This window comes from Dipteris shenzhenensis, chromosome 15 (assembly GCF_047967505.1).
Source record: "Dipteris shenzhenensis isolate YYH24624 ecotype China chromosome 15, Dip_SZ_1.0, whole genome shotgun sequence".
NCBI lineage: Eukaryota > Viridiplantae > Streptophyta > Polypodiopsida > Gleicheniales > Dipteridaceae > Dipteris > Dipteris shenzhenensis.
Genome location: NC_141610.1, coordinates 12,909,374 through 12,927,448, shown reverse-complemented (window position 1 = coordinate 12,927,448; position 18,075 = coordinate 12,909,374). Strand labels below are relative to the sequence as shown.

Below are 18,075 nucleotides of genomic sequence, written 5' to 3'. Positions count from 1 at the left end.
GAAGAGAGATGCGTGTACTTGGGTACACAGATTCAGACTATGCAAGGCATGTGGATAGCAGGAGATCCACTTCTGGTTATGTGTTCACCTTTGCAGGTGGTGCAGTGTCGTGGATGTCTCATGCACAAAAGTGCATTGCTTTGTCTACCATAGAGGTCCAGTATATTACAGCCACAGAGGGTTGGAAGGAGGCTATATGGTTGGATCTGCTAGTGGGAGAGTTGGAGATTCATACAAGTGTATAGTGCTATTCAGCTAGCACAGAATTCGGTCTTTCATGCAAAGACCAAACACATTGAGTTCATGTACCATTTTATTAGGGAGGTACTTGAGGACAAGCACATAGAGCATGTTAAGGTTCATACAGATGGTAACCCTACAGATATGCACGAAGAGTCTACCTAGTCAACGGCTTTAGTATTGTCGTGTATTGATGGGCATTGGATAGTATGCTCACTGGTTGTTCTCCCTTAAAGACTGTATTCCTCCTATGGTGATGATGACACCTTGGAGAGTACCTTTGGGCTCAACTGGTCGTTGATTTGCCATACGTTCTCAAAAGGGAGAAGGTTTCACGTTCATTATATATGTTAACAGGAATAGAGTGTGGTTTTTGGCCTACTGCCTTTAGGTAGGCTTAGTGAAGGTTGAACTTTGAGATGCCCGAAATAATTTCTAGCATTTTCCAGGTGTGTGTTTTTTCTTACAAATTTTGTGATTGGTTGGTGCGCTGACTTTTGATCATCTCTTTCAAATTTGGGTTTACTTTTTTGGACTTGCATTGAGTCCTTCTCTCTCTCTCTCTCACACACTTTGGGAAGGCCCATTGAAGACTATTCACCTTTTTCTCCTCCTTTCTCTCTCTTGCTTCTCCTTCTTCTTCTTCTCTCTTGGAAGGCCACACATTTTGTTCATTTTATTGGAGGAGAGAGAATAAATATCAAGTGAAATGGGTCCCTAAGGGGTCAGATGTTGGTGGGTGGGAGAAGCTTACACGGCGTCTCTCTTGGACGAGTGATCCCAATGCATCTTGTAGCCCTGCATTACGAATCCTAAACGTCTCCCGGGTGGGTGCGCGTCGGACTTTTCTTCCACAGTTCACGGAGCGATTTTTTCTTCGCTCTCTTTCGGAGCTACTTTTTATGCTTCATTCGAAGCGAATTTCGTTCAGCTCATTGAAGCATTTCCGTTCCCGTTTCTTGTTTGCGCTTTCCAGATCGCCGGAAGCAGAAGTAGGAATGGAGTTTTCTGATGTTGCCAGACGAAGAATGCATCGTTTAGCTAGCCACGTATGTGCGTTCCAGCACGATACTGATACCAGTTCACTGGCGACCCTGGTGAGTACTATACAGTTGCGCATCTGCATGATGACGAATAATTTTAATCTCGCTTTCCTGTAATCCCTGCCTGCAGCTTATGTTCATCACCATCTCCGGTAATCGCCTTTCAGCTATTAATAGACGAGTTCATAATCAATGAATTCTCAGGAGGACTGATGCTCTGCTGCATGAATGAGCTGCAGCAAACATTCGATGTCCACAGCCTTTAGTGCTGAAGTCACTGTAACTAGCTCAACCGTCGTGTGTGACTATCACGAAGTTTGAAGTTGCAATTTCTCAGTTGCTCTCACTAACTTTTTTTGATTCGGTAAGGTACAAGTTCTTTGCAATAGACTGAATGCGTCGCTTTCTTAAAGGACATGCAAAAACGTAATAGAGGGTACTTATTTGAGTTTCTTCATTCTGATGTGCTCGTAGTGCCTGAGCATCGCCCACCGTTTGTGCAATCCTCTCTTCTCGATTGTTGTTCCATCAGCCAATTTCAATCCGTAGGTCATGAGAATCTACTCTGATTCTGCAAATAATAGGTCTTGCCCATGGACAATCCATCCTGAAGGTGGTGGTGTTCCACATCGACAGCCATTGGTTTAAACTTTTTTAGGCAGGCGACATACCTTTCTGCCCCCTCGTTGAGCCACGTGGCATACTATAAATAGCAACCCCAAACCCACATGAGCGAATCCTATATTTGATGTTGCTGTCTGCGGGTCTAGTTTCTCTCCCTCCTTTCTTGTTAGGCAGTCAGCACTGTGGCTTGGAACGAGATTTTGCCCGCCCAGTCTGACACCGTTCACTGCTGCCTGCCTGGTTCTAGTTTGTTAATAGCCATGTCTTTCTTTCGTTTCAGGCCATACTTTATACGGACTTCCTTAATGACTCGTTCCAGGATGTTCTCTACACATCGTATTCACTTCGCATAGTAAATAAATTGGCAAATCGCTTCTCCTTCTAGAGGGAGCATTTTGCCAATTGCCTCAGCTGTGAACCTTGTTGGTTTGAGTCAATTCTCCTTCATACTTCTAGTGCTAGGCAAGGTCCTTGTGCTTTCTCATTTTCCAATTCCATATTCTTTTTTACAATTAAAAAAATCCACGTTCTCCTACGCGAGAGCGAGAGAGAGAGAGAGAGAGAGAGAGAGAGAGACTATATTAACGTCCCCTGGATACCAAAAGGGCTATGGGACAGCAAGAAACCCTCTAGTACATCTGCTGTAGGGAGGGCACATGGAATCTCCCAAGGAGTGCAAAAGCAACCCCCATTATTTAGAGTACCTACATAATAGTCTGAAAGAGTAAACAGTTATACATCAGTTTAAGAGTGAGAGTCTTTTGATTTTGATTTAAACTCTCTGATTAGGGATACGCCTTCACGGTAAACTGCCCATTTTCCATCCTTTCTGGCAGCCTTGACTTTAGCTAATTCAATTGCCTTATTCTTGACTTGACCTTGTGTAAGCTCCTCAGCTATCCATACTTTGGTGCCCTTCAGCTTGTAAGATTGTCGACGAAGCTTTTGATTTTAGTGTAAGGATTGCATCACGATTGATTTCAGGTTGGACTTGAACAAGGCTTAGCTGACATGGCAAGCATTGTTAATTTTCGAATGATCAGGAAGATCAAGTTGCTCATTGATATTTTTGATCACTTGGAAAGGCCCGTAGCACCGAAGCATTAATTTCATGTACACGATCGTCTGGTTTTGTTTCTTGTGTCTCAATTGTGCTTTGTGAGAGTGGTGGACACAATGGTCTTCTTTGACCTAGAATGCTTGTTGGTGCTTGTCAAGTTTCTTGTCTTGGGACTTTTGGATGCCTCATATGACCTTGGATTTGCTGTTTATTTTAGACAACAGGGACGGCCCCTACAGTACCAGTCAGGTAAGGGTTATTTCCTTGGCTCTGATATCAATTGAGTGTGTCTGCTGCTGGCAATGTAGGTTGAGTGCCACTTCTCAATATGTGATTACTACACAAAGAAAAGAGGATAGAGATTGAGGGGTCATGGTGGGGACCCCTGCTTGTAGGCTAACTTTGTTCAACGTAGGCTTACGGACCAAGACAACAGATAATCTGACCAAGTGCTTGCATAAGACTTTTGATTGGGCTCAACACGGGTGAACCATGCTTATTCAAATATGACCAAGTTAGTTAATTTTGGCATAGACTTAATTTTAGAATCTGTGATGAAATTCTGTTATGATTGTTCTGTTCTCAATTTGCACCGTTCTGCTTTACAACAAGTTGAAAATTGTCAATCTTACCCGAGAAGTGCCTAGATTTAGAGAACAAATCAGTCGTGGTGATAGCCAATTGCAGAAGATTGCAATGCAGAAGAGAGCTATTAGAAGGCTGAAGGAGGAGGTGAAATGCAGAGTGTAGAAAGGGAGGTAGGGGCAGATTAGAGAAAGGGAGATAGACGAGCAGAAGGGAGAGAAGATGAGGGGAATTTGCAGAGTCGACGTAGAGCAGCGTGCATTGGTCAGTGTGGGAATTTGGGTGGAAGGGAAAACACAGTTGCCAGAGAGCGGGGCTCTGATACCAATGTAGAAAAGGGGGTAGGGGCAGATTAGAGAAAGGGAGATAGAAGAGCAGAAGGGAGAGAGGATGAGGGGAAGAAGGGAGGAGAAGGGGTAGGAGAGAGGAAGAGGTGGGGGGGGGGAAGAGAGAGAGAGAGAGTAGGCAGCAAGTAGCAGGGAGGAAGGAGGAGAGTAGATAGGATTAGATGTCACATCAAAAGTTGCAATGAGGGGAGGGTACTTATGCAGTGCCTCCTTATCCCCTTTGACCTTTCTATATTCCAAACTCCTCCAAGTACTAATAATCCTAACCCCCACTGGCGTAGGAGCCGTCCAAATGCAGAGGGGATCCGCCAGGGTGCTGTAGCGGCAGTCAAAAAGCAGAAGGGAGCTGCTGGGGTGCTATAAGAGCAGGTGAAATGCAGAGCCGAGCTGCTCGGATGCTGAAGTAGCAGGTGAGGTGGTGAAGAGCAAGGAGGAGCTGTCGGAGCGGCAGGATGGACTTGCAGAGCAAGAGGAAAAGAGCTGAGAAAAGGTGAGCAAGAATGAGTGACGAAGGAGAAAGCCCATGGGGCTTTTTTTGTAGGAGGGGAGGGTGGTTGAGGTGGCTGAAGGAACCAACCACTTGGCCTCCATGTAGATGAATGTCTAACATGTGTTCCTGTTCTCCTTGAGTGCTTCCAAAGCCCACAGAACTCGGGTGAAGCCAATGCTCTTCAAGAGCTTCCTCGTAGTATCTTCTCCCATTAAGAATGACATTCTAGTGAAGTATTATGCCGTTGGCTAAAAATGGTAAGTGATCATTCCATGGTCAATTTGATTTCTTCGTTCAAGGGTTGATGTGGCCACCTGTTGGCTTTCGGATCCTACAACTCACTTTACAAAATCAACCTGAATTGCAAACAACTTCAAACACTGCATAAAATGACGATCTTCACATGTAAAACTCTTGTCCATAAAGTTGCTACAGTTGGCATGAACCGAAGAGATTTATTCAAAGTATCCTAGGGCTCTTAACCGTCTGCCAGCTCACCCCTATCAGGTTTGTTGCTGCTTACAAGCAAAAGATTCACGACCCTACAGACTCCTACCAGCCAGCTCAATGACCCATCAAGGCTGCTGGCAGAGACTTAAGGACATCGCGAAGATCTCAACGATGACTCTTACGTGTTGACCACCCAGCAGCATGGCCTGTGCAGGCCTATGGGCTCTCAAAAGGAAGAAGCTTGAAGTCGGCTCCCCGTATACATAGAGGTTGCCATACCGCATGATCACCGGTCCAGAACCTCCTGCGCCAAGTGTTCTACATGCACTGCCACCCAATTGCCTTCCTCCTTTATGCACGGTCCAATCATGTTCAAGTGTCCGTCGCCAATTCACGTAGGCTGACCAATTAACACACTGGATTGAGTGGAGTGGTCTAGACCTAGGGTGGGATGCCCGGGTCTTGGTGATAAAAGAACCAGGAAGCCAAGAAGAAAATACAGTACTTGTGATTATCCAATTGGTAAGGAGCAGATGGAATATGATTTGGTTGCCACATCTCAAAGGCCTCCAAGGGTCACATAGCTGACACCACCTTCCTCGGACACTGCTGGAAGTTTCTCAGGGTGTACCGTGGACCGAGTCTTTATTACTCTATCAGAGTAAATTGCATATTGCATCAGATTTCATCAATTTAAAATGCTAAAGATTAGCGCAAGGACCCAGGAATGCAAAACTATCAAAACGGGTGAGGTTTAGATAGTTTGCACTCATCCTATAAAAGCTTGACCTAAAGTTAACAAGTAGGGCGCACAGAAGCACATTATTAAATGGGCAAAATGATGCATAATCTTGTTGAGGCTGCCCATAACCCCAAGTCTTGCCATCTTATGGTTGTGTTGTTTTTATCCTTCAATTCCAAGGTTTTGGCATACACCCCAAAATCCTAACACAATTTGGTTGTGCAGCAGGTATCGCTATTTAGCGACCTCTATGTTCTGGCGCTCGTAGAGACATGTAGATGGAGGTGTATACGGGTGGAACTTGTAAACTACTCGGTGCTTTCTATCAATTCAGACAACGGATTTTGTAGAGCGTTTGAATGAGATGATTGCGAGTTGCCAAACACATATACTTGAACTTAAGAGTTTTCAATTAAGCTGGAATTAAGACTTATACAGCTTAAACACAGAGTGACATCATTGGAAAAATGCAATATCGTTGAGGGGCCAAGACGCCTCCCCCCCCTATCCAGGCTCACTTTATTCTTGAAAATGGAGATACAAGACCAAGGTGCAATGCACCTTCCAAACTGACGAACTCAGTGAAAACCTAGGACCTAGATACAAGACTCAAGAGCATATGTGCAAGGTAGACAACAAAAAGGAGGACTTCAAGCTCAGGTTTCAACTCTTGGCTTGCCCAATCTACAAGGAAGAAGTCAAGCACTAGTTTCTAGAAAGATAGTAGAAACAACATGAAATGCTGTAAATGAGATAAACTTGACAATACAGGCTCCCTTCGTGACTTGACCCTTTTGTAGATGAAGTCCTTGATGCCTCTCAAGCTACCTTGGGTGAGGAGAGTGTGGAAATGGGGCTGGAATGAGAACAGCTTAGAAAAACAGCCTGTAGGCTAGAGAGAGAAAGCTTTTATGGAGTGATAGCTGTAGAGAGAGAGTGCCAATGCTGATCCCAAGGGAGGGGATGTAAGAGAGGAGCTGCTGCTGTTCCAGAAGAGCTGAGAGGTGGCAGATTTCTGGAGAGGAGGGGCTGGAACTGTAGAGAGAGAATGTGCTGTTGTAGAGAGAGAAAGTGCTGCTGAGGTGAGAGAATGGCCTGGGGAGAAGCTGGCTGCACCCAAGGAGGTGGAGAGGTTCTGCTGCATCATCCAAAAGGAGGGAGAAGAAAAGTGACGAATTTTTCATTTGAGGAATGAAGGGGAGAGGCCTTCTTTTATAGGCTCAGCCCCCCCCCCCAGGCCTAGAGTGGAAGGTGGACACTTGTCCCATATTTTTGGTGGGCTGCAGTCCCAAAGAGGACAGCCCACAACCTGCCCCAAATCTACCAGATTTGGGGCCAAACACTTGGCCTGCATGCCCTGCCACTTGCCATGCATGCTGCCACATGTGTGGGACAGGTGGACTGACCTGCCAGCTCAGATTCCATGTGGCAGTCTGACACGCGTCAGCTGCCACGTGTCACTCCCAAAACCCTAAAATTTCAAAGTTGTCAGAATTCAATTCTGATTGCACCCACGGGTTCCTAACAGCCTAGACTATCTATTGATGTACTCTAAGGTCATAATTGAGCCATACTGAGCTCATTTGTTTGTTGTCTTATCTTGTATCTCCATTACTTTAGATCTAAGCTGCTTTGTGATACATAGTTTGTTCTCCATGAATAAATAGCCATCCCTGATGTGGTAGGCATGATGGGTGCCTCCATCTTTCAAATGTGCCCATGGCTGAGCAAAATCAGCATCTCCCTCATAGAATTCTTTGAGGGCTGTTAGCTCATCATGATAGGGAACTGAAATATGGTGAAGCCGTGGTCTACGAGAAAGGGCATCAGCCACTACATTCTCTTTTCCAGGAGTATATTGTATCTGAAAATGAAATGATTGCAGAAAGGTAGACCATTTCATATGTCTCTCTCTGATCAGAGGTTGAGTTAGAAAATATTTAAGACTTTCATGCTCTCAAACTTTGGAAACATTATCTTTTAGGGATAGATTTTCTTGTAAAAACTGAGAGCATGAAAGTCTTAAATATTTTCTAACTCAACCTCTGATCAGAGAGAGACATATGAAATGGTCTACCTTTCTGCAATCATTTCATTTTCAGATACAATATACTCCTGGAAAAGAGAATGTAGCGGTTGATGCCCTTTCTCGTAGACCACGGCTTCACCATATTTCAGTTCCCTATCATGATGAGCTAACAGCCCTCAAAGAATTCTATGAGGGAGATGCTGATTTTGCTCAGCCATGGGCACATTTGAAAGATGGAGGCACCCATCATTCCTACCACATCAGGGATGGCTATTTATTCATGGAGAACAAACTATGTATCACAAAGTAGCTTAGATCTAAAGTAATGAAGATACAAGATAAGACGACAAACAAATGAGCTAAGTATGGCTCAATTATGACCTTAGAGTACATCAATAGATAGTCTAAGCTGTTAGGAACCTGTGGGTGCGATCAGAATTGAATTCTAACAACTTTGAAATTTTAGGGTTTTTGGGAGTGACAAGTGGCAGCTGACACGTGGCAGACTGCTACATGGAATCTGAGCTGGCAGGTCAGTCCACCTGTCCAACACATGTGGCAGCGTGCATGGCAAGTGGCAGGGCATGCAGGCCAAGTGTAGTTTGAGAGCATGAAAGTCTTAAATATTTTCTAACTCAACCTCTGATCAGAGAGAGACATATGAAATGGTCTACCTTTCTGCAATCATTTCATTTTCAGATACAATATACTCCTGGAAAAGAGAATGTAGTGGCTGATGCCCTTTCTCGTAGACCACGGCTTCACCATATTTCAGTTCCCTATCATGATGAGCTAACAGCCCTCAAAGAATTCTATGAGGGAGATGCTGATTTTGCTCAGCCATGGGCACATTTGAAAGATGGAGGCACCCATCATGCCTACCACATCAGGGATGGCTATTTATTCATGGAGAACAAACTATGTATCACAAAGCAGCTTAGATCTAAAGTAATGGAGATACAAGATAAGACAACAAACAAATGAGCTCAGTATGGCTTAATTATGACCTTAGAGTACATCAATAGATAGTCTAGGCTGTTAGGAACCCGTGGGTGCAATTAGAATTGAATTCTGACAACTTTGAAATTTTAGGGTTTTGGGAGTGACACGTGGCAGCTGACGCGTGGCAGCTTCCACGTGGCAGACTGCCACATGGAATCTGAGCTGGCAGGTCAGTCCACCTGTCCCACACATGTGGCAGCATGCATGGCAAGTGGCAGGGCATGCAGGCCAAGTGTTTGGCCCCAAATCTGGTAGATTTGGGGCAGGTTGTGGGCTGTCCTCTTTGGGACTGCAGCCCACCAAAAATCTGGGACAAGTGTCCACCTTCCACTCTAGGCCTGGGGGGGGGGGTTGAGCCTATAAAAGAAGGCCTCTCCCCTTCATTCCTCAAATGAAAAATTCGTCACTTTTCTTCTCCCTCCTTTTGGATGATGCAGCAGAACCTCTCCAGCTCCTTGGGTGCAGCCAGCTTCTCCCCAGGCCATTCTCTCACCTCAACAGCACTTTCTCTCTCTACAACAGCACATTCTCTCTCTACAGTTCCAGCCCCTCCTCTCCAGAAATCTGCCACCTCTCAGCTCTTCTGGAACAGCAGCAGCTCCTCTCTTACATCCCCTCCCTTGGGATCAGCATTGGCACTCTCTCTCTACAGCTATCACTCCATAAAAGCTTTCTCTCTCTAGCCTACAGGCTGTTTTTCTAAGCTGTTCTCATTCCAGCCCCATTTCCACACTCTCCTCACCCAAGGTAGCTTCAGAGGCATCAAGGACTTCATCTACAAAAGGGTCAAGTCACGAAGGGAGCCTGTATTGTCAAGTTTATCTCATTTACAGCACTATTTCATGTTGTTTCTACTATCTTTCTAGAAACTAGTGCTTGTCTCTAATGTTGGATGCAAGTGGTGATTGTTGCAGGCTTCTTCCTTGTGGATTGGGCAAGCCAAGAGTTTAAACCTGAGCTTGAAGTCCTCCTTTTTGTTGTCTACCTTGCACATATGCTCTTGAGTCTTGTATCTAGGTCCTAGGTTTTCACTGAGTTCGTCAGTTTGGAAGGTGCATTGCACCTTGGTCTTGTATCTCCATTTTCAAGAATAAAGTGAGCCTGGATAGGGGGGGGGAGGCGTCTTGGCCCCTCAACGATATTGCATTTTTCCAATGATGTCACTCTGTGTTTAAGCTGTATAAGTCTTAATTCCAGCTTAATTGAAAACTCTTAAGTTCAAGTATATGTGTTTGGCAACTCGCAATCATCTCATTCAAACGCTCTACAGAATCCGTTGTCTGAATTGATAGAAAGCACCGAGTAGTTTACATTGGTATCAGAGCTTAGGCAGTGGTCCTGTACTCTGTGCTTTCTCTTGTTGAGTCTCTCCTTCATTGAGTCATCTTGTCATCATGGCAGCCAATGGACCTGACCCTCCTCCTAACCTGCATGAGTTGAGTGCTCTCTTGGCAAACATTGCTCAACAGGTTCAAGTGCTGGAAAGCAGCCAAGCAGAAACTCATGACATAGGGCCCCAATCCCAAGGAAGAGGCCGTGTGGACAACACCAACTCCAACAAGGAGGGAAGATCATCCTCTTCTTCCCCTCCTCGAGGTAGACGGTGTCATCGGAGTCCATCTCCTTCGAGACGTCCACGGAGACGAAGGTATGCAAAGCATAAGTTACCTCTTGGAGAGAAGCTCTTCAAGTTTACCAAGTACAAGGGAGAGGACAAGCCCGAGGTCTTGCTGGCCTGGATCCGAGACCTCGAGTATTTCTTTGAGGGGGACGAGTACAAAGACAAGGCGAAGATCCGGTTTGCCGTCTTGCACATGCAAGACTGTGCTTCACTCTGGTGGGCAGCTATGGTCAACACTGGACAGCAAGTCCACACGTGGAAGCACTTTAAGAAGAACTTGATGAGGGACTTCCTGCCTAAGGAGTTTAAGAGAGATACAATGGTGCAGTGGGACATCCTCCGCCAACGCCAAGAAGAGAAAGTCAGTGAGTATGTTGATCGTTTTTGGGATACTTTGTTAAAAGTTCAAGCATTCAATAGGAAGGATAAAAAAGAGCAGCAAAGGAAGTTCTTTGCTGGCCTACGGTATATCGTTCAGCATGAGGTGGACATTGCCACTCCTACTTCTCTCGAAGACACCATCAACATCGCCTTGAAGGTGGAGAAGAAACAATCTTTCTCCAACAAGCGGAATGGCAGCAACAACAAGCGGAAGTCCCAGGGAACCTCTTCCAAGGAACAAAAGGGTAAGGAGACAGCAAAGGACGCACCAAAAGAGCAAAAGTCAGCCAGCCAGCCTCCTTCGAAGAAAGCAGCCTGCACTTTCAGCTCATTGTCTCCACAACAGAAGCAAAAGTATTACTCCGAAGGGCGGTGTTTCAAGTGTGGCGATCGAGGCCACAACTTCTACGAATGCCCTGAAGCTGCCAAAAACAGTAGCAACAAAGAAGCAGTCCTCAAAAAGCCAGTTTTGGTAGTTAACAAGGTGGAAGCACCTCGAGAAAAGGGAGCTGTAAACGACACCCATAGTTTGTTGAAAACATGGGGTCAGGTAAAGGATCAATCCGCTTTGTTTTTGTTCGATAGTGGAGCTACTCACAACTTTATTTCTCATGAGATGGCACAGAACTTGGGGATAGCCCCAGAGGATAAAGGAGAAGCCTTGGAGGCAACTGCAGCATTCAAGAACCAAGAAGAGAAGGTGTACCCCATCATCGGCAAGCTTCGGGTACACATCCAAGGGTACTTGGATCATCTACCCTTCATGGTGGCACCACTTCAAGGATCAGATGTAATTCTCGGCATGCCCTGGCATAAGCAAGTCAACCCCCGAATCGATTATGTGAAGAATATTCTAACCCTTCAACATAAGGGTAGAGATGTGAGCATTACAGCGGGAGTTTCAGGAAACACCATTCCTATGGAAAGTCATGCACGATCTCCCAATTTGCTTAAGAAAGGAGTATGTTCTTTTCTAGTGTTTGTACGCGATAAGCACCGAGTAGTTTACAGTACTTGGCAATCCTTTATAGCATCTCAGGTCTTGACTCAATCTGCTTGAGCCTGCCTTAACCAAAACAGGTCACTAACCTTGACAACTCCTACCTCTGTTAACCAACTCCAGAGATTATAGTTCTTTGCGTTAGCCTCGAGACTATCTTTCTTGGGTTGGAGCTCCATTAACCAACTCCGGAGACTTCACCCCATAGTTATAAATAGGGTGGACATGATCATCCCTTCTTGGTTGATGGTATACTAGATCACGAGTTGGTGGTATGCCTTCTTTATCTCACCAACACATGCCGAGATATTTCTTTTGCAGGTGGGATGTTAAGGAGGTTCTCCCAGTCACTTACCAATCACATTCACAGCAGGGTTATGAGTTCTGTAATATCTGAAGGGGACTCAGAACTAGGGGATCTTCTATTCCCAGGGAGTTGAGCTTGAACGATACACTGACTCAGATTGGGGTGGAGATGTTGATTCATGACAATCTACTATAGGTATTGTTTCTCACATGGATCAGGTCTCATTTCCTAGTCAAACAAGAAGCAGCAGATGGTGGCTCTCTCATCGACTGAAGTAGCAACGAGATGGGCACATGTAGAACAGACCTTAAATAGACCATGGAGCAGGAGGTTGTAGTACAGCAGTCCCCTTGTTATGCAAAGGAGGTTGCGGTACAGCAGTCCCGCATGCAGAACAGACCTAAAATAGACTAGGGAGCAGGTCAGCTGACCTGGAAACCTACAGCCGGCAGACTGCCAGGTCAGCCAGGCTGTGTGCTCCAGCAAGCAGTACAATCCGTGCCAGATCTGGACCTTCCGGGGAGCCCATACAGAGGCATACACACACCACAATAGAAGAGCTATAGTGTGGCGCACAGGAACGTGAGCAGGAGCACAAGTCCCTGACAGTTGCAGCGGGCTTTAGGTGCAGATCTACACCAGGAGAGCATAAGGATTGCATTAGAGGGAGCTTTTTTCTGCAGAGCATACTTTTGCAGGAGTGCTTAATCTAGAGCAGCTACTGAACTCCATCAGGGACATCGGTGATCTAGGAGGGGTCTACAGCAGAAGGATCAGCAAACATTGCCTGTTCTCGGTGGCTTACCTCAATGCATGTTTGCTGAAGGTGTTGTCACAAATTTGGCTATATTTCATACTTGGACATAAGCACTATCTATGAGATTTGTTTGGCTGAATATCTGTATGTATTCTCTCAATATCTAAAGTGTTCTCTCTGTAAGCACACACTGTCAGTTTGCATTAAAGTTTTGTTGTGAGATCTCGAAACCCTTCTTTATTCCGCTGCGTTAGGATTGGCTGTTGCATGCAATCCTTTTCTTAACATTTTATGAGAGCCAAGCGTCTGATGAGCTTTGGCTTCTTGGAGATCAACACAAGGACGGACCTTCTTCAAACTGAGGGGTGGAGACCTTGCCGAGGAGGAAAGAGCATTTACATTCTGATGTGTTTACTTGCAGTGAGTGCAGTAACGTAGCAACAGACTTCAGGTAATCTACACCCTGCCATGGGATCCAGTCCACTTCGGAGAGTCTAGCAAGCTGGACGGAAGTAGCTATCCAATCTGGAAATTGAAGGTTCGTAGCCATCTAGTAGCAAGGGAGATGACAGAAGGCACAGGGCCAAAACTTGTTGATGTGTTGGACGCCTTGGGGAAGAAGATCATAGTTCTTGTAGATCCAGATGAAGTGAAGGAGTAGAACTTGAGAAATGCAGTTGCTCTTTCCATGATCATCGGGACACAGTGGATTGAGTGATGCCTCACATCCATCTGGCGGATATAGCACAAGAGGCATTGAAAACCTTCCAGATCTCTATGAGACCAAGAACAGAGGGAGGATAATCAAAATCAACTATTCAATTTGAAAATAGATGAAGGACAATCAGTCCATGACTTTCGGTTGAAGGTGAAGATTCTTAATGTTTCAACTCGGATAGTTGGTCACAAGGTGGACGGGTAAACAATTAGCCATGCTTTTGGTCAATAAGCTTCCGAGGAGCTAACAAGGGTTAGTGATGACTCTCACTACTAGAGAATGAACAAGGCCACTCACATTGGAGGAGTTGGGTCCGTTGTTACTTCAGGAAGAAGCTCAATTAAAGTTGTACGATATTTCGAAAGGAGGATAACAATGGCGATGAGAAGGCTCTCATAGCCAAAAGCAAGCGGGGCAAATGGAAGCCATAGAAAAAGAAAGATGCCAAAAACGAAGACGGGACAATTGTGATGGCGAAAACAAGAAGAACTAGAAGAAGTGTTTGTATTGCAACATGCCTAAACACTTTGCTAAAGATTGTGCATGAGACATGGCTTCCACTCTTCATCCAATTAAGAGCACCTGCACAAAAACTCATCCCAAAGCAATCTATTGAATTCTCGAATGAAACATAGAGGATACATGCCCTAGAGACCTGGTTTGGTGATGCTTGCCATTGGAGCAAGCTAGGCACCTTCCTGAAGTTAGCTTTGTCATCCATGCCTTTGTGCAAGTCTGTGAACATGCTCCCCTTGGCGACTTCAAGCTCCATCTCTGAGTAAGCCCCTGTCCAACATCTCTTGTTTGTACTATAGGGAGTGAGGACTTCTTTGTGGGTGTGCCCAAGGATAATGGTAGATTCTCCTTGTAAAATACGCAAATCAGTTGGGGACAAGGGCATTTAGCAAGGTGAAGTAGGCATGGTTAGAGGCTAGGTTAAGGGTTGGAACATGGCCTGGTTTATGGGCTCGTTAAGGTCTAGTACTAGGCAGTTTAAGGGCCGGCTATTGCCAGCTGGTTGGCGCCTGTCAGGCCACTCAATCTGATCCAAGGTCAGCTTACCCGACCATGGTTGGGTTAACCCAACCAGATCAGGTTGGGTTAACCCAACCAGATCAGGTTGGGTTAGCCAACCAAGCCAACCCAGACGTGGTTGGGTTAAGTGGGCCAGGTCAGCAGCATAACCCGCTCCTATAAATTGGGCCCTTTGTGCACTTGTATTCTATCTTCAGAGGTGCAGTTCCAGCCTCTATTTGAAGTGTTCCAGGGTGCAGCTCTACCTTGGATTGTGATCTTCCAGTGTGGTTTTTCTGAGCAGTAATGAGCATAGGTTTTTCCAGCTCTTATTCTTGCAGTCCATTGCAGTTTTCTATGCAGAACTTTCTCTCTCTAGACTTTTTTTTCATCTCTGTCTCTCTCTCTCTCTCTCTCTCTCCACACACACGATCTTCCGTTGCATACTCTGACAGCCCCTTCATCTCTGTAAGTGGTACTAGACTGGTTCTCATATCTCATGACTGAGCAACACATTCCATCCTCTATCCCAAAGTCTAGCTTTGTTCCACTCCTTGATGTCTCTCATGAACACTGCCACACATAGGTTTGCAAACTCTATCTCAATGGGACATGGTGTCATCACTAAGAATAGTTCTTCTCTTACCACATTGGCTGATGCTGGTTCGGACTGGTCCTCCCTCTTTGCTTGGGCTGTCTTCTTCTTTTTGCAATATTTAGCAAAGTGTCCAGGCATTCTTCCGGTTCTTTTTCTTCTTCTCGTTTTCACTGACAGGAGAGCATCCCCATTTCATTCTTGGCATTCTTCTTTTTTTGTGGCTTCCATTTGCCATTCTTGCTCTTGGCTATGAGAGCCTTTCGGGCCATTTTCATCCTCCTTTCTGTTGTACAACTTCTTTTAAGATTCCTCCTGCTGCAGCAGCAACAACGGCCCCAACTCCTTAAACATTAGTGGCCTAGTCCGTTCTCCAACGGTGAGAGTCATCAACAACAACTCTGGGTAGGTTATTGAAAGCTTACCGACCAGGAGCATGGCCAACTGGTTACTGTCCATCTTGTGACCAACGGCTCCAAGTTGTCCCTGAGAATCTTCACCTTCACCACTAAGTCATGGGCTGACTTTCCTTAATCTATCTTCAAGTTGAACAGGTGATTTTGAAGCATGATGATCCTCTTGTGTTCTTGAGATTCTAGAAGGCTTGCCATGCCTCCTGTGCTAACTTTTCTTAATCTATATTCAAAACTGTTGATTTTGAAGCATGATGATCCTCGTGTTCTTGAGATTCTAGAAGGCTTGCCATGCCTCTTGTGCTGTATCTGCCGACTGGATACAGGAGGCTGTATCTGCTAACTGGATATGAGGGATCACCGAATCTGCAGTCATTTCGAATGATCATGGAAAGAGCGATTGCATTCCTCAAGTTCCACTCCTTCACTTTATCTGGATTTGCCGGAACTATGATCTTCCTTGGCATCTAACACATTGACAAGTTTTGGCTCAGTACCTTCCGTCATCTCCCAGATCTCTCTGGCCTTTGATCCCATGAGATGCCCTTGCTTTCCTTATGGCTGCCAAGTATAGAAGGTAAGCACTCTCTTATATGGAGACCATAATTGCTGAATACTCACCTTCTTCTCAAAAACTTTGCCCTCAAATTTTGAATCCTTGAAGGTGTCAAAGTCAGCACTTCCAAATTCTTATCTTGCTGGTCAACATTTCTATCTTGATTTCTATCATAGAGTTGCTGGCTCATCATGATCTATCTTTTCACCAACCAGGCCTGCATCAGTGTCACTTTTATTTGACTTTAGTTTTTGATTTTTTTGGCCTTCTGCATATGTTAATAAAAAATTCTTTCTTTCTTTCTCATTCTCACACCTGTTGATCCCTCCTCCTCCCTGTGTCTCTTTCCTTCTCTCTTTGTTCTTCTGTTTTGTTACTATTTTCATAAGAGCGAAGTTCATATGTTGCTGAAGAGTGTTGTTTTTGTTTCCACAAAGCTGATATTGGAGGGCTGAAGCTAGATTCATTTAGGGGCCTTTGCAGCATTGGACTCCTCATGGTTGTTAATTGTAATGGTTTTACAGGTTTGTAGTGCTGGCTCAGGTCTTCCTTCAGGCTGTAGGAAAGACAACCGGCTTTTGTATGCTAGGCAGGGCAGTCATACTCAGGCTTGTTACATGCACCAAAATACAGGGTCTCAGGTTTGATGATCTGGGGTTGGAGTTAAATTAATTCAAGTGGGACTCTTGTGCCATTTGGCTTTTAACAGTGTTCATTTTACAGGTTTATAGTGCTGGTTCAGATGTCCCTTCAGGTATTAGGAAAGACAATCGGGTTTTTTATGCTAGGCAAGGCAGTCATACCCACGCTTTTTACATGCGGCAAAGTACAGGATCTCAGGTTTGTTGTCAAAGGTATTATTTGATTTGATGCAAGCATGAACAACTCCGGTCCATATAAATCAAGGCTATGGCTTCTCTGCAGGTGGTACTTTCAAATGAAGACAAAGATGCCGCTCCTCATCATTTCCTTGATACAAAAAGTATCGGTGGGGTTAATCATTTTATTCCTAAAACTGATGGGGAACCTCAATTTAGCAAGCCTGTCTCAGACTCTGTAGTGGTTAAGGGGTACGGAGGTCCACCCTCAGATGAGAGACCTCTATTTAGCCGACGAGCAGATGAAGATGACAGCAAAATGCAGATTTCAGAGCTGTTACACATGAAGGCTAACTTGTCAAGCAAGAAGAATATTGGTATAGTTGACCCTCCCGATAGTTTGAAGCCATGCTTGTTGTGCCCAGCCTGCTGAGAATGACATTGTGATTTCTGCTGCATCTTTTCTATCTTGAGCTGGTCTGATAAGGTTATTTGGTGGAAGATTCCAATTCTTCTGTCTTTAAATCTGTGCTTCAAGAATGAACTTGATAGATACTTGTTTGAGCCTCATGTGTCTCTTTGGTTATCTCAACTTTGCTGGATCAGTGGCACGAAGATATTGACTTCTTCAGAATTTACCATCATGTTACTGAAAAAGGTGCTAAAGTAGCCAGATTGGACATATGATGGTTTGTGAGAAACTTTTTTGATTGTTGGTTTCCTTACACATGTTTTGGGATAAATGTATACTTGGTTTTATGTACAAGCTTCATTCTGTTGTTTGGTAAATAGCAGGAATTGGGTAAAAACTTCTTTTAGAATCACATTTGTTTTTGTCAATTGTAGAAGCCATTTTTCATAGCGTGGAGCTTCAATGTCGACCAGTTGATAGTCTTGGTTGGGTTTTGAGATTTAGCTTCACATTTGAACACTTGGAACTCTTTGCTTTGCCCGCTTTGTCTTTGAACATAGACCTTAGCACTTTGTGTATTATGCCGCACTGTAAAGTATGACCAATATCAAAAGTTTTACCCCACATCCAAAACACGGGATAAGAAGTAATGCAAATCAAAGTCCTACATTCACGGAGTTGATACGGAGCTGCATGGCTGCCAATCTGAGTCACATGTACACTCGCGAAAATATTTATTCCAAAGCGCTATGTACAACATTATAAGCATACAAGCTTGACAAGTTCAGCATTAAATATTTATAGTAGTATATGTATAGTACAGGCCAGATGTTACTCTTTGTACCAATTATACAACTGAAGTCTCATCCAC

At 44.7% G+C, this 18,075-nt stretch overlaps 1 protein-coding gene across 1 annotated transcript in view; it reads left to right on the top strand.

The window, feature by feature from the left end:
• The first annotated feature begins 1,077 nt into the window (after window positions 1-1,077).
• LOC147893383 (uncharacterized) overlaps window positions 1,078-18,075 on the top strand; it is a 29,342-nt gene continuing 12,344 nt past the window's right edge. Inside the window, exons 1-4 of the mRNA XM_087385714.1 lie at window positions 1,078-1,337; window positions 16,499-16,615; window positions 16,698-16,814; window positions 16,899-17,169. Coding sequence (XP_087241840.1) covers window positions 1,143-1,337; window positions 16,499-16,615; window positions 16,698-16,814; window positions 16,899-17,169 — 700 coding nt within the window. The 5' untranslated portion in view covers window positions 1,078-1,142. The remainder of the gene's footprint in view (window positions 1,338-16,498; window positions 16,616-16,697; window positions 16,815-16,898; window positions 17,170-18,075) is intronic.